Raw genomic sequence first — 16,250 nt, forward strand, 5'->3', positions numbered from 1 at the left:
GTTTACAAGCGAGGCTTTTCATGCTGTCTCTAAATTTACGCCCTCATGCTATGCATCGAGTGATGTGCTACGGCTTGATTTCATATCACACATCCCTCAGCTGAAGCAAAGTGAAAAGTCAGTTATAATGTGTCAGCTGGGAGCAAAGAAGGTTGCAAAGGGCTGGGCTGTTGGGCAGGAAGATCTTGGGTCAGGAGTGATGGAATGACAGTGTCAGGTTTTGGGTTAGAACTCCGACTGCAGGACTGAATTCCTCAAAATGAAGTCACAACAATCCCATTGTACAAGCCTGTGGGGGAGATGCTGGAAACTGGGACTGAGTGAACCACAGTGCCTCACAGTTCAGACAAAGCTCCTGCACCTAACAGCATGTGAAGTGGCACTGTATACATCAGGAACAGGGCTTCCAGGTAGCAACACTGGCACAAAGTGCATTGCTCTGATTGAGAGCAAACCAGAGCTGCTCCAGCTCAGGACTGACACCTGCTAAGATGCAGCATTGAGGTATATTGCAGGCATCAGGCTGCCTGGTCAATCACCAAGCAACATCGTGTGAGATGCACCCAGCCATGGAGGTTTAGTGGGGACCAGACACGACACAGCCAACAAAACAAAGAGTGCTTTAGATGGCAGACATGAAGGGCATGGATATCACCCTAACGGCTTCACAGCTGGAGTGCTTGTCTGCTGCACAAGATTCCTGGCTCAAACCCCTCTCTATCCTGAACCAGGTGGCCTACTTTCAGGTTACATCCCTTTACCAGTAAGTTATGGGCTGTTTTCCAGCAAGTTGCTCTCTATCTGCCACACTGAACACCTCTCTTGCTGTTAATGAGAATGAACAAGAGCACCAAACAGTGCCAGTGTCCAGGTTTGAGGGGGACTCACTAGCAAAGGAAAGACTTGTTAGTGTCTGCAGGACTGATGGAAAAGTCAAACACCTTATCCTCTCCATCAGATGGAGACATTCCAGTGGTGCGGCATCCCGGCTAGACAGTGCCATGGGGTATAAATCCTAATGATTCTTGGAAGTCTTTAGAGGTAACTGGTGGGTAAACAATCTCTTCTGTTCCAAAGCAAGAACTGCCCCAAACTGGCACACAGCCCTCGCTCAAAAAGACCAGGGTTAGACTGCTTGAATACCTTGCAGTCAAATATTACATCTTGTGAGTTCAAAGCCTGGAAAGCAATGCTGTGTCAGGCATGCCGTGGAGAGAAAAGGCACCTCTACAGGAAATCAACCCTAGTGCAACCTATGTGCCTGCACACCTCTGGGCATGATCATACATGACTGCAGAGAGAATTTGCATAGAGTTTATTGCTGTTTCTATAGCCCAGGTGAAATACTTGAGCGTATGACGTTCATATTACACATGAAATGTAATTACCTACAAAGTCCATAGGAAACCAGTAAAGCAGCAACGATGACTACCTGTAAGGCAAGGTTCACATCATTTCATATCTTTATCAGGGAACAGAAGTTGTCCAAAAAAAGGCAGGGAACCGAGTCTGCAGATCACAGTTTTCTAGGCCCTCAGTGATGGTCTCTGTACTCAAAAATGAAGCTGAAAACCTGCACATAGAGTGAAAACAGTGAAAGACAAGAGAAAAGGGAGGCAGGGAGAGGAATTTTCTAATCCTCTCTGAGACACATTCTCTTTCGAGACACCGAGCAACCATGCAGTAGAAGGAAGTCACTCTGCAAGAGGATCTCAACTCAGTTATGGCATATGAGAACATGCATTCTGAAGGGTCTTTGATTGTGCTAGGCTGCCTACCCTTCTGCATTGCCTTCCGGATTTCCAGGCTGTACAGCCATTCTGCAGGTGGCTATTCATTTGAAGGTAAGAGTTATCCTGTCCTGACCCTCTGCTTGCTTCAGGGTCTAGTTAGGGTGGCAACCACAATATCCTCCTAACCTTACATGGGCATTGCAGGAGCCAAGACTCCTCAGTCAGCTCTGCTTGCACTCATGGCTGACACTGTTCCCATCATAGCGATATGGTGTTGGCATTGAGTGGGCACAAGAAGGGGGAAGAAATCACACGTGGCTTTGCTGATTGCTTGCTGGTATACTTGTCCTAAAGGTAGACTTCTGCTGGCTAATGCACGTACCCTTAGCATCCTCCTTCATAGGCATGTATGCCTACAGACACCCTACCCAAAGCATGCATTCCTATGCATCCCTGTACTTAAATGCCACACTCACACAGTTGCCTATATACTGACATAGACACAAACTTGAGTCCAGCTGGAATACACCAGCATATGTTCATATGTGCCCGCTCACATGAGTAAGCTTCAGCTTTAATACTGAAACGCTTCAGCATCCTTTGTGTGACCACCACTTTTGCAGAAATCCATCCACACTGGATGCTCTTTCCACAGCTTCCATGTGATCCAGGAAAGAAATGGACCCTCACTTCCCAGGTGACACAAGCAGGGCTTGTAGGCTGGTGTCATTTTCTAGCACATGATGCTTTTGGCTTAACCAGGTGAGGAGCCCTCTTTGTGTTAGATGGGCTCTTGAGAACCCTCTTTGTGTTAGATGGGCTCCTGAAGAGCCCTGGACTGAAGAACATACATTTTCTGAGAGATACAGGGAATTTCAGCCCTGTGATGACACCAGTTAATCACCACAACTGTCATCAAACAGTGTAAGTGTGGTCTTCATTGCTTGTCTTTCTGTTTTTCCTTCCATATTCCATCCATCCAGCACATTCCCACCTCTGTTTTCTGCAAGCATCCTCAGTTGCTAGCTGGCCTGTTGTGCGCTGCCAGGGATTGCAAGCCATTAAAGTAGTTTTAGAAGTGGGATGTGACATATTGTTTGGGCAAAGAAGTCCATTGCAACCATCTTTCCCTTTTCAATACATCCATAAAGCCACACAGACAGGAGAGTGTGGTAAGACATAGAATTGGAGCCATGTCCCAGGAGTGTCCAGAACATCAGGAGGACATTTAGCTATAGAATACAGGTTTACGAAGCACACGCACCACATTGTACGTGTTCAGCCCTGGTGCATCAAAACCAGGAGACAAACCTTTGCGATCAAAGGGGTAAAAGTTAAAGAGCTGCCCATTTTGGGTCTCCAGGGAGATGGAAGCAGAGCCCAGGTGCAGAACACATGGGAACTCCTTGTCAAAAACAACTTGGAAAACACGATCTTCCAGGTGGTGGAGCTTGATTGTCCGGTACTTTTCAGGAATCAGCTCTTCCACATGAGGCCCAAACTGCTGCATGACCAGCACCCCACCAGGTCCAACTTTGATCTCATAGAAAGTCAGGTTGGAATAGGTGTAGTAGCCAACATAAGGGCCTGGACTTGGAGGAGGAATCAAGCTTTTCTCTGCCTCCCTGAATGCTGTCTCCATGGCAGGAATAAGATGCTCATATGTCTGAGTCACAATATCTCCACCCTGAGGCCTGGGCCCTGCCATCAGCACAATGAAGCTCAGGTGGAGCTTGGGGATAAGAGAGAAGGTTGCTGAATAGCCATCGAGGTCTCCATCCTTCCTAATGACATCATATCCCAATTGCTCATTAATCTCCCAGGGTGTGCCGGTCTTGTTAGCAAAGTATTCCGTGGAGCATTTAAACAGAGGGGTGAGCATCGTCTTCACTGTGTCAGGTGCCAGGAGACGACGATGGTAGGTACCTAAGAAGACCATTGCCAGCTTGGCAAGGTCAGCAGCTGTGGAGTACATCTGGCCAGAAGGTCTGTACCAGCCAAGGTCATAGAGAGGGGCTGGCTGCTGGCTGCCATAGAAACCCACAGCCATCTGGGATCGGATCGGTGGTGTGATGTCAAAGCCAGTGTCCTCCATGCCCAAGCGGTCCAGGATGTTCTCTGAGATCCAGCGCTGGTATTGCCCCTCCGCTGCGTGGTCGGCTAGCACATGTGCCATCAGTGAGAAGGCCAGATTACTGTAATGACACCTGAAAAGGAAGAGGAATGTATCCGGATCAGCCTTACCTCCGTGATACAGTGTGGGTATGAGCATGCAAAACCAGTAGCTAGGTCTCCCTTCTCTGGGAAAAACTTCTCATTTTATCAGATGACAGGCTAAAGGGAGGAGAAATGCAAGAGGGACAAAGGAAAACTGAGTGTGGTTGCCTTGATTTGTTGCTAAGAAAGAAATTTCTTACAGAAACTCCATCAGAAGGCTGCATGGAGACCTCAGAGCAGACTTCCAGTATCTGAAAGGGGCTTATAAGGATGCTGGGGAGGGACTGCGTAAGGGGTTGTAGTGATATGACACGGGGTAACGGGTTAAAACTTAAACAGGAGAAGTTTAGATTGGATCTAAGGAGGAAGTTCTTTACTGCGAAGGTGGTGAGGCACTGGAATGGGTTGCCCAGGGAGGTTGTGAATGCTCCATCCCTGGCAGTGTTCAAGGCCAGGTTGGGCAGTGCCTTGGGTGATACGGTTTAGTGTGAGGTGTCTCTGCCCATGGCAGGGGGTTGGAACTGGATGATCTTAAGGTCCTTTCCAACCCTAACTAGTCTATGATTCTATTTAACCACTATGTACAGAAAGAGGGCTGGAAATGGAAAACAAAAAAACCTTTTATGTAAAAAACTATGTATCTGCATATCTGATTTGTTGTTCATCATTTTCCACCAAACACTATATCCATTCTTTTGACGAACAGAGCTGAAAGTTACAAGTGCTTTCCTTAAAGGTCTCAAAATCCCAGGTAAGCCTCTTTGGAGATTTAACATGATATAATCATTTAAGCACCTGAGCTACCTTAAGATAAAAGCACTTAAAAAGCACTTAAAATTCTACAAAGCAGCATCCAGCAACGTTGAGTCATCAGAAACACCTGAGTGCTTCAGTCTTTAATATCCACAAAGTGATTTAAGTCTTTACACTCGAACGAAGTTTAATAGCATGGAGACATAAATGGGCAAGATTTTTCAAATGCATTTTGAAAATTCGTGATGTTTTTAGCATTGTTGGTTTTATTTTTTTTTAATTGTGTAAATCCACACATCTCACCAAGGCCTGATCAAATTTATTTAGATGATAAATCTGGTACCGCTTCAGTCATTGCCAGCCCATCTAGCTGAATACAAGCATGATGAGCATACATATTTCTACCCAAGAATAAGCACATTCTAGATCTAGAATTTTCTATCTGAAATAAGCATCCCAAGAAAAATATGATAAAATTGCTATATCAGTGAATGGGAATTTCATTGAGGAAAAATGATCTTAGGAGGCAGTGTTAAAACTATCAGCATGTCAAGTAAGGAGGGGTTGAGGTCTATGAGTGGGTGTCCTTACATCCTTTAATGGTGAGCATAATATCCTTCACCTGTGGGATGCTGTTTGTATATTTGAGTCTTTGTAACTCAGGTAATAGACTTTTTAAAGGCTATGCAACCTGTAACAGACATTAATAGAACTAGATAATATAGGAAAATGCAAATCACTATGGACATAGCATGATTTTAGGTGAATTAAGGCGATAAAATGAACATGCCTTTTCACTTTTGAAAACCTGCATCTTTCACAGTTGAAGGCTCATTGGACCTAACTATAGAAGTTTAATTTGCCTCATCTAGGCTTCTCATTCAAGCTCTATACAAATTAAAAGAACTCCTGGCACCTCCAGTCACTCTTTCCAACCTAAGACAGGGTATGGGTAGATGGCTGAAGCTTCCTTTAGGAATGGCTGTCTTTTATCCATGGGCCATAGAGACTGCCGGTGGGGCTCGTATCAGTGGAGAACACAAACCCTAACCAAAGACTTGTAAGTGGATATATCTGACCTCGTTCCTGGATCAACAACCAAGACATCATCTTTCAGGAGAGCCAGAGCATCTTGTGTATTGCCCTTCCAGAGCAGGCTGGTAGACCGCAGCCTCCTGGGCAGACCTGTGCCATGGAAAAGAGGGAACAGGTTGAGACAAGGAAATGGTCCAGGGAAACTCTCAGTGTGGTGAAGAGTGAGCAAAAGGCACGATTGAAAAGCACGGTGGAAATAACACTGATGCACACATGTGCTTTATACACATAGCAAATGTGCTGCGAGGACCTGGATTACATCTGGAATTAAATCCTCATTGCAGTTTATAGCTGACTTTGATGAAGAGGTTAGGAGGAAAGCAGGAAGGGTACAGGACAGAGAAATGGCTTGCAATTGTCTGCTCAGTGACTACATGTTGAATCATGGCAAAGCTGACTAAGGCCCTATTCCTTTGCAGCAGCAGCAGCTGTTTATCTCAAGTGTCCTGGCCTTGGGATTTGAACTGGAATGAGAGCACTTTTCCTGCTTCTGGTCTGTGGTTATTTGTGCAGCTGAATGACCAGGTAAGAGATGCAGTGATCGTCTTCTGGTAGTCGGTGGGTTCCTTCTTCCCTACTTGCCACAACAGCAGCAGACCTTGCTGCACCATGGGGGAAGTTTAACCAGTGACCTGACAGCACTGCCATGGCTCTCTTGAGGTTCCTTAGAAACGATAAACCAGAGAATGTGTGAGCATCACAGGAAATCCAGTCCTTGATTTATACCGTATGGGCTGCTAACTGATGAAGTGACAAGCATACTGCTGATAATTTACACTAGTGTCTCATACTGTCATTCATAGCTATTAGAAAATCATAGTTTCAACAAGCTGGAGCTTCTCCCTAGCAATGTACCCATCAAGTGTTTCAGAGAAGAATCTCTTGCCTTGCTTTTGTAATATGCAATCAAGAAAAGCCCTGATAATAAGGATATATTATAGATCAGTTTCCACTGGAAGAATTCAGATAAAAAACACATTATGTCATGCAGTGGCTTTGATTTTGATGTTAAGCAGAACCTGTTTCCTTTTGATTTTTGGCAGACAGGAAGTGTAATATGTGACCTCAACATTCACTGGATTTTCAATGGGGAATTTAAACCGTGCTTCTCGCTTTACTGAACTCAAAGGGTCCAAGCTGATTGCTGGGGGCTGCTGGTGTGCTCTGGCAAATTTGGGCCACATTCTATAGAAAACAAGAAAAAAAAAAAATATAAGGATGTAAAAGATGTAAAAGGAGCTAAGCAGGGGTGCAAATGCAGCACAGTGATGGTAGCAATGGAATGGCTGCACTTGACAAATAAATATGCGATGACCAGGAGCGCTTTTGACATATGTTTCCTACAAGTGTTTCTAGGGCATACCTCACACCTTACTATGTGACAGGGAACTGCAGCAAGGTTGGGAAGTCCAGCCCCAGCACATGCTGCTCCTGCAAGGAGCATCTGGGCCAGCTTCAGGTCCTGAGAGTCAGAGGGGATGAGGCAGAGCTTGTGTCTCTGAGGACATCATCAGGATGCCTAGAGGAAGACCCTGTCTTCATGGGAAGGAGCTGGGCAGAGCTGGGCACACTTCTTTCTGCTTCTCATGGCCACTTTGGGTTCTTTGTTTCCAGATTTCAGCCACATCTTTCCTTTTTGGGGAGCCCTTACTGGCTTGTTTCAGGTGATGCTGTACCCTCTCCTCAGGTACTGTGTTTTGCCTACATGCTATTTTGATTTTAAATCCTAATTTTAGGGCATTTATTCCAATCTGGAATAGTGCAGGTCCTCCAGAATTTAATTCAAATGCCACATGAGATATCAGCAGTTTCTTTGGTCAAGAAATTCTTTAATATGTGAGTCAAGTATTAGCAGCTTTCTTTCTGAGAATTGTTAAAGCTCTCCTGAGCCCTGTGAGCTCCTTCGACCTTAATGTAAGAATTACCCCATCATGAATGCAGCAGCAGATTAACAGTCTTCCACAAGCAATAGCTCAGGAATCCCAGACTGGGAACCCCACTGACAGCTCAATTTCGCTCAATGGTCAAGGTGCCTCTGTTCAAAGCAAAGATGGATGGTGCCACTTTGACCATCAACTCTATATCCCAGGAAAATGAAAGCACTTTGGACTAGAGTACAAAATCTCCTTATGCAATTGGAACCTGGTTGCTACTGTGTTGAAACTGATGCTACTGTGTTGAAATAAATATGTATTCACCTTGCACAGGAAAAGCAGTTCCCCATCCCACTGTGCAGCTTGGCCCCTTTCCTAGCAGGCGGCCTGGACAAGAGTTTCCTTTTAACACTTGATGAAGCTGCTGACAGCCTGCTTCCAAGGGTTTTGTCTGACCTCTGGGTTGTGCAAAGGTGAAATGGCCTCAACAGGAACCCTTTTTATCCCTGGGATGTGGTCTGTTCTCACTGTGCACTCTCCCAAGGGGTACAGTGGTGGGCAGAGGGCAAGCAAGCAGCAGTGCTGTCTCACCTGAGAGCTGGCTGGCCATTCTGCGCAAGGTAACAGGAGATGGTTTAAGTGGCACTGAGCCTTTTTCCAAGAAAACCATCCCATCTGCTGTGTGTCTCTGTTCCGATTCCTTGAGCCTTCCCAGAGGGTTCTTAATAACAAAGCTCTGGGCATAGCGTTCCAATGGATCATCAAGGGACGTGACTTTTCCTTCCTCCCACATCTTGTACAACATAATGGTGGGAAAGATCTTGGAGACGCTGGCAATTCTATTAAGGAACAAACATTTATGGAAATTAAGCCTTAAAACCCCATGATTTGAGAGGAAAATGAGATCACAGAACTGACTTACTGCCTGTAGCTCTACATGCTACATCTTTGCTGATTCAAAAGGGAATGTCGAAAATGCAAGTAAGAAGCTTGAATTAATATCCCTAGTTCTGGCCTTTATAGACTTCAACATAAACTTCAGAAGTATATCCCCAGTAGTGCAGTGGGCTACAGATCTTTTTCTGTTCATTCAATATTCATACAATATAATGTTTTGTAAATTATTGCTGAGTAAATACCACAACAAATTGCAAGTAGTTTATTAGAATGTTAAGGTTAAAAGGCCATAAAGTTTTATAGTTCATGTCCAGGGTTGCTATTTGGATGGCTTCAGAACAGTGTCAGGTTTACAAAAGGCCTTTTGGAGTATGGCTTCGATTCTATATTGCTGGTTCTCAGAAGCAGGGTCATGATTAAGAGGGATGGCCAGGCACATTCATATTGTGCCACTAGAGGTGATATTCTTGGACCAACACAAGACAGCCTAGAGTCAAAGCATTTGCCAAGGATGTTTTAATTAATCAAGACCAAAAGTCAGAGGATCAGATACTGGGGTAGCTCCAACCACATATCATGATGACTGGCAATAGGATTTTTGGGGGAGTCTCCATCATGCAGTCATCACGTTCGATTGTTAACTGGAAAGGTGGTGATTCAAGCCCACCCAGAGATGGGTTCTCCTATGCCTGCCAGTGGAACCACATGACCTTTAGTTTAAGGCCCCTTCCAAACAAAATGATATCATGATATACAGAGGGGGAAAAAACAGGTAATCTCAGCTGGTGAAAATTTCCTAAATTGTATATACTGGGGACAATATTTGACAGTAAGCATGCACCCCATATGTTTCATATGCAGAACAGTTATAATGCACTTTAATAATAATAATAAATTTAATTTAATAATAATTAATTTAATAATAATTTAATAATAGATCTTTAAAAGAAGTAAACACTTCCTCTGTATTTCTTTTTGGTTTCTTTTTTACCACAGACTAAGAGCTTGATTCTATCTTCATCTAAAAACCAATGGTCAACATGGCTTTGACTTCACTAGGAGATGTATAAGTGTACAGGTCTTTACGTGTTCCATAGCTACTCTTCCCAAACCCCATTTTTCACTAGACCAATTTCCTTCACTTCTCAGCTCTTCCAATTAAAATTGTGTCAGATTGAATAAAAATAATTAAAACCAAATCCAAAGGAAACAACTCAGGAAGCCACAAGCATAATTTAGGGTCTAGCTGAAGCATTGTCTCACAGATTTTCACAGAAGAGGTTTCTGCCGTGGACCTGAGACAATAGAAGGTGTGGTTTGTGACCATGGTTCTACCCAGTTGTCAGGTATGTCTATCGGCTCTTTTTCTAGCACTCAGGCCTGCGATGCATCTGTCTCACCTGTAAATGGTGTATTCATTGGGTACCACTGAGGAGGGGTCCGAAGCGTTCTTCTTCCCAAAGTTGCCTGTCCAAAGCACAGTGTCATTGTAGATAACAATGGCAGACATGGCAGGGAGACCAGAGCTAAGGATCTTTTGGCGCAGCATTATATCTACCTGGAGAATGGAGGGAAATAATGAATTTCCAAACCAAGAGTCTTACAATGCATATAGTCTGTTGCAGGTGGTAGAAGAACCAGACCATCAGCCCTCCTTACTTCCAAGCACTTGAAAGTGATTTTTCCAAATGGATTTTGGCAAAAGAAAACATTTTAATTGTGCTGTTCTTTTGAATTGCTTATGCTGAATTATTCAGTATCTTTCTTTCAATCTACATGTCCACTGTATAGAAGAATGTGGGGATCATCCTTGTAATGCCTATGATGCTTCCACAATTAAAACCAAATGCTAAACCCTATAATTGCAATTTCTTCATTTTTAAACTGTACTGTGCACATCTGGTCTTTACATTCAAAGATGTATAAGAAAACAATCCTGACTTATCAAATATCCCACGACACTTTCCATGCCATGGGACATGCTGTGGGACAGCTCTGATAACTAAGCAACTCAAGAAAAAAGGACATATGATAGGGAATGTCCTGTCAGAGCATGGCTGTCCTTATGGTCCATACAGTCATACAGGAAATAATGCAGTATTTCTTCATCGTAAATAGAGCCTACCAGAATGTCAGACAGTGCTAGTATTTCAGAGACAGTATATTGAAGAAAAGCAGGTCTCAATCATTCATATGCAGGTCCTCTTCCTCTTCTCCTTTCCCTTCATTCTATTCCTTGTACTTACCTACAAATAGCTTCTTCATTTTTAAATGGTAGCATGGGCAAAGCCAGCAAAGCAGTAAAATAAGGAATTGACAGCCACTGATGAATAGGAACTTGTTACATGAGTCACTTCCCAGGATATGGGGGCTGTATAGTATAGATAGTATAGAAGTATATAGATATAGATAGTATAGAAGATGCCAAAAGTTGCCATTTTCTGCTTATATATGATCTCCACACCTTCTGATGGACAATGTTATTTCATTATAGCTTACCCTTTGGATAACTGCATATTGACCTGTTCTGTAGGTTCAGGGAAGCTTTAAATACCCATTTTCAGATTCACACGTTCTCCACTTCCTTGGTTTCCCACCTCCTGCCCCAGAGATGCTAAGGGGCAAAATATTCTCCCCTTTACACCTTCAGAAAAGCAGTCAGAAGCTCTCTCCCTCTGTTCCCTTCTCACAGACCTTCTCCAGTGCATCCTTCAGAATGGGGATTGGGTGGTCCAGGGGTACTGGTTCAGGATAGCGGGGGCACATCTGAATGGCTTCTGATCTCACTTCCATCACAGATGGGCCTGGAAGACATTTCAAAGGTAGAATATATGACTTCAATAGGCACTCTAACAAGCTTTGACCTCATGCAGCAGTCAGCACTAGCTTTCTTGCTTGTGCTGTCCAAAGGACACTTCTGCACAGGAAAGAGATAATCATGGATTGTTTCTATCTCACATAAAACAGAACTTGAAGAGGCACCGTGCTCTGTTATTGCTTGTTCCAACATGGGTTGGACATGGGATGGACAGGAACTGCAGCAGGCTTCAACTGACTGCAACCTGGAAGAGTAAGTATCTGGGACTATGGAAGACTCTGGAGGGTATCTGATAGTAGGTTTAGACCCCTGCCCATGTCTAGGGTAAAGTCTGACTTTGGGTTCAGGACAGAGTTGTTCCATGCATACCATAACCTTAGAAAATAGATGTAGAATGAACTGAAATCTAGCACTATAGCAGCTGGTATGCTGCATACCTAGTATGTCAGCTGTCTTCGAATTAGCTGTATCCTGCAGATGCCAGAGACAGATCTTAAATTTCTGTGGCAAGCAGGGATTTTTCAACTCAGTGAGAGATGGGAAATCTCTTTACTTGGAGGCACTGTTTTCCCAGTTGATCCCAAGGTGTCCATAAATACAGTTCCTCTGCTCTGTAAGCTGGAAACAAAATTGTTTCTTTATCTTTTCACTTACCACTGAAGCACGAAGCACTAGAAACACACATGAGAAATGGCACTATGGAAACTTTGAGACTGGTGAGGATTGATGCACAAGAGCCTACAGGCAGCCTCCAATACTCTGGGATAAAACTTTGGGTCTGAAATCTTTTCACACACTGGTCTGTGAACAGGGGACTTGGGCCAGTTCAGAGGTTTTGGATTATGGGAATAGGAAAGGGAGGACCCATAAGCTGAAGCACATAGTGAGGTGTAAACCAGAGCATGTTGTAAACTGGAGGGACTTTTACAACAAGATGCTGAAGAATATAATAGAGAATGTAAAATAAAATGTCTGCTTGGTATATCAATTGGCCTATGTTAGTGCCAGAAGTCATGGAGCTTCTCTGGATGCCAACAGAATTATGTGGTACTCCATCAGCCCAGTGTTCATCTCCTCTCTGTCCTTGTACCAGCTGGGAGGAAGCAGATTTGTGTGCTGCTTGAGGAAATGCTCTTTGAAGACCATTATCCACATAGGGAGAAAGGCATTTATTGGTCTCAGGAACTTCTGTGCCAAACCATGACCAAGATTAAAGATGGTTACTCACTGGGCTCCACCTTGGGAAGGCTGTACTGCCACAGAAAGCAGCCTGTCATTGCAACAGACAACACGAAGAAGAAGATGACCAACACGTGAATCCACTTCACCTCCATAACAGCGAGCTTGAGGAGACTCCGGCTGCTGGATGCCTGCTGTAAGCAGAAATTACATGGTCTCAGAGAGAGAAAAACTGCCTCTTGTGCATATCATCTGTGTGAAAGAAGCACACTACACTGGAGAATAAAGCTACTGAGGAGACATGGACCAATTCCAGTACTATTGTGACACCAGAGCTGGGCATACCAGCCCACATTCAAATAACTGGCACCAGGGATGACTTGTCTTCCAATGAGGTTTACAAGATGTTACTCTGCTTACCTTGTTGGTCGTCTTCTTGTAGAAGAACATGCACACATGTTTCCTTTCCCCCTCCCTGCAGGTGAACCTCATCAGCCTAAGCTAGCAGAGTTCTTTGTTACAGCTCTTGTTTCCTCCTTTCTCAACCTGTGTATCTTTCCAACCCCTTTCTTAGCAGTCCAGCATCTGTTCATGGCAGCCACCAGGCCATATCATGTGAGGAGATCCAGCTTTTATAAATGAATGATTGAGTTTTTTGCCATGTACTGCATTTACCCTTCTATTTTGTGCCTGTAATTCCCATTACATCACATACCATCTGTAAGCTTGGCATTTATTGATGCCATGTTTTGGAAAACTGGCTAATATTTTGAGTTCATGCAGGTCTCTCAACACTGGAGACCATCCAGGCTGGTGGTACTAACATCTAAATGGTGGAGAAAAACAAGGAACAGATGACAAACTATGAGGTGCCTAAGCAAGAGCTGCGCTCTTTCACTGACTGCAGGAGGTCAATAGGGTGCTTTTGAAAGTTTGGCAATTAATGTTATACAACATATGGCCTGCCATTTGCATCCAATATGGTCCACATTCCCAAGCTATTTCAGGTTGTCTGGACTCACTTGTAGGACAGACAGACTGAAATACTCCCTTCAGATGTTCACATGGCCCGTTTTTTCCTTCTTGAGATACAAGATTGTCCATGTAAAAGCTTCTGCAATTCAATGGAGCCTCGTCTCTCACAACTAAGGAAACTGCAAAGCCACTTCCAGACTTGAAGGTGGCTCTGTGGCTTTTTAAGGATCCAGCTGAGGAATCTGGCCCCTCCTGAAACTCCAGGGTACAATTCCACTTTCAGTGCAGTAATGGAAATCCATCACAATTATTTCTGAAGCCCTTCAGACTGCTCAGTCATTCCCACACAAATTCCTGAAGGCAGTTTTCCTTCAGGTTCTTCCATAACATAATGAACATTTCAAGGGTGAGTTAAGACCATACAGGTGCCTTCAGACCCACTCGGACCTCAGCTCCTCAGCATACACACAGTCCATATTCCAGCCTAAGCGACACGTTCCTAAATAGAGGAATGCCATTTTTGACACTGAAATCAGCTCGGTTTAGATATGCCAACCTCATACAGTGCCTCATTAGGCAGGAGATCATATCCACACAAGGAGAACCCTGCTTTCTTTAATCACCCCCATGCTGGCAGGCTTCAGTTTATGCTGAAGGATGTTGCCTAGAGCTGTGATGAGATGCTGTTTCCCTGCAGCATGGAGCAGGATATAGCTCTCTTTGCTCTGTAGTAGTCATGGGGTGACTTTCTTAGATCTAGTCCCATCATAATAAGGTGACTCCCATATCAACCTGCAGACCCTCTGACCATTTGTCTGCCTCTTTCCTTTCTTCACTGAAAACCCCTGACTCCTCAGTCCTTAAGGATGAAAGGAAGAAGTTTTCTGGTATATGTCTCATCTCATGAGCTCCAGACTCCCTAGACCACTAACCGAGCACCCAAAGATACCAACATCGAACTGATCCCTTTTGTCCAGACTCCTCTTTACCTCTTGTGGATGATAAAGCATCTCTTTCATCCTCTGACCCATAATATAGTGGTGATGCCACAAAACTGTTGCAATGCTATGAAACAAGAGACAAAGATCTCTCTTTTACTGATAGGGCACCAAATATGCAAAGTGAGAGGGAATTTCATCAACCTGAGGAGATGCTCTACCCTCTAAGCTGCCTTACAAGAAAAATGCCACTCTTTCCTTGTACCTGGGGGATTGTAAGACAAACAGATAGGTAAATACCTCCTTCATATTCATATCCAGGACCTGTCTGGTCTCACCTCCCTTTCAACTGGTTTCTCCATCCCACCTACATTACTCCATGACCATCACTGCTAACAGCATAAACACAACAAGGCAAGGGGAAGGAAGCTACCAAACACTTGAATACAAGCAAATGAATGCAAATACATGCAGGAACATGTGCATACAGCTTCCCATGGGAGTGGGGGAAATGTAGCTGTATTTTTTTTCCCTTAAGCTTTGAAAATCTTGGATTGGGGGTGGGGATTGGGATTTCACATAGACCACCCAGATACACAGTCCTGCCCCGTCATGCTTATCTAATCAGACTATCCCAGACCCTGTGGGCCACTAGGTCAGAGGCACATCTCAACACTGGTTAGGTAAAGCCAGAAAGAGCCCAGTCCCCTGCACATACCATCACCAAAAGCCGTCTCAGTCCCAAAAGCTGTTGTCAGGCATCCCAGTGAACGCACACCGTAAGAAAACCGCACCATCTGATCTGAGCCCCAGTGGCAGGGCAGCAGGATGCTTTGCCATGCTCCTAAATGCTGCTGCTTATCATGGGCAGGTGCTGTGCAGTCACTCTGGCTGCTTTTAGCTCACCAGAGTCCTGCTCTGGGTTTCCCCACCCACTTGACCCATTCAGACTCTCCAGAAAGAGCTGCTGACCTCCCCTGGGCAAGATTAAGTGCCAGGGCCAGAATGGCATTTATGCTTAGGAAAGGGCCTGAGTGATTGATTGTTAATTCTCCCTAATGCTTCTCTGCCATGTGTGTGAATCAAAGCTGAAACCAGGAGGGCTTCGCAGTCTATTTATAGCAGCTTCATCTCCTCCTACCATCTGAACAGGAGGCGATTAACTCCTGGGATGGACGGTCCCTGTGTGCCTCCAGCCAGGGCAGGCTCGGGCTGTTTGCAGGAAGGGGAGGCACGGGGAGCTTAAGGCAGGAGCTCAGGCACTCTCTGGGTTTAATCCTGAATAGACTCCTGGAGTTCCCCCAAGGGAGTCGTTCCCAGCTACCAGGACTGTCTGTGTCACTGTACAGAGGTGGAGCTGGTGTTTCCTTTCCTCTGAGCGCTTGGGCAGCCTAAAGGGTGGCAGAAGACTGTGATTTGCACAAGGTGAGGCTTACCTGCAGCTGTAAGCTGTCCATGTCTGCTCAGAAGTCTCTTCTAATTCCCTGTGCTGTCTCCAGAAACAAAAGGCTTGGAAAGCTCTGTGATGGAGACAAGCAAAGAGTTAGTGCAGGGCAAAAAAAATGGAGTCGGAGCAAGGGGGCAAGCCCAGCTCAGATAAGCAGACCAGCAGAAAGGGACTGGTTTTGGACAGGGAGATAAACCACAGTAACTACATAAGGTAAGTCCACAGTAACACCTTCCCTCTTTCTACCTCTGGTATGTTTGCTGCAAGGGCTGACCCCAAGTTCTGGGACTTTCCATAGTCTATGGCCATCCTCACTCACCTCAC

At 44.7% G+C, this 16,250-nt stretch overlaps 1 protein-coding gene across 1 annotated transcript; it reads right to left on the reverse strand.

Annotated features, from left to right (window-relative positions):
• Window positions 1-2,716: 2,716 nt before the first annotated feature.
• On the reverse strand, window positions 2,717-15,954 carry LACTBL1 (lactamase beta like 1). Its single transcript, XM_061379515.1, has 7 exons — window positions 15,916-15,954; window positions 12,616-12,760; window positions 11,264-11,373; window positions 9,970-10,127; window positions 8,264-8,511; window positions 5,783-5,888; window positions 2,717-3,940 (listed from the first exon to the last, which is right to left on the reverse strand). Exons 1-7 carry the CDS (start codon window positions 15,934-15,936, stop codon window positions 2,962-2,964), a joined length of 1,767 nt encoding a protein of 588 aa, XP_061235499.1. The 5' UTR covers window positions 15,937-15,954; the 3' UTR covers window positions 2,717-2,961.
• Between the last annotated feature and the right edge of the window lie 296 nt (window positions 15,955-16,250).

Source organism: Neopsephotus bourkii, unplaced genomic scaffold (genome assembly GCF_033783945.1).
Source record: "Neopsephotus bourkii isolate Nb327-2 ecotype Australia unplaced genomic scaffold, CSIRO-AGI_Nbou_v1 NB_1778, whole genome shotgun sequence".
Taxonomy (NCBI): Eukaryota; Metazoa; Chordata; class Aves; order Psittaciformes; family Psittacidae; genus Neopsephotus; species Neopsephotus bourkii.

Bases quoted from the DNA above. Each gene is read 5' to 3' on its own strand.
- LACTBL1 (XM_061379515.1), bottom strand. From the start codon at position 15,936: ATGGACAGCTTACAGCTGCAG. The intron at 11,374-12,615 runs GTGAGTAACCAT...AATGTCTTCCAG, and splicing joins CCTTCCCAAGGTGGAGCCCA to GCCCATCTGTGATGGAAGTG. The intron at 10,128-11,263 runs GTCTGTGAGAAG...TCCATTCTCCAG, and splicing joins TGAAGGATGCACTGGAGAAG to GTAGATATAATGCTGCGCCA.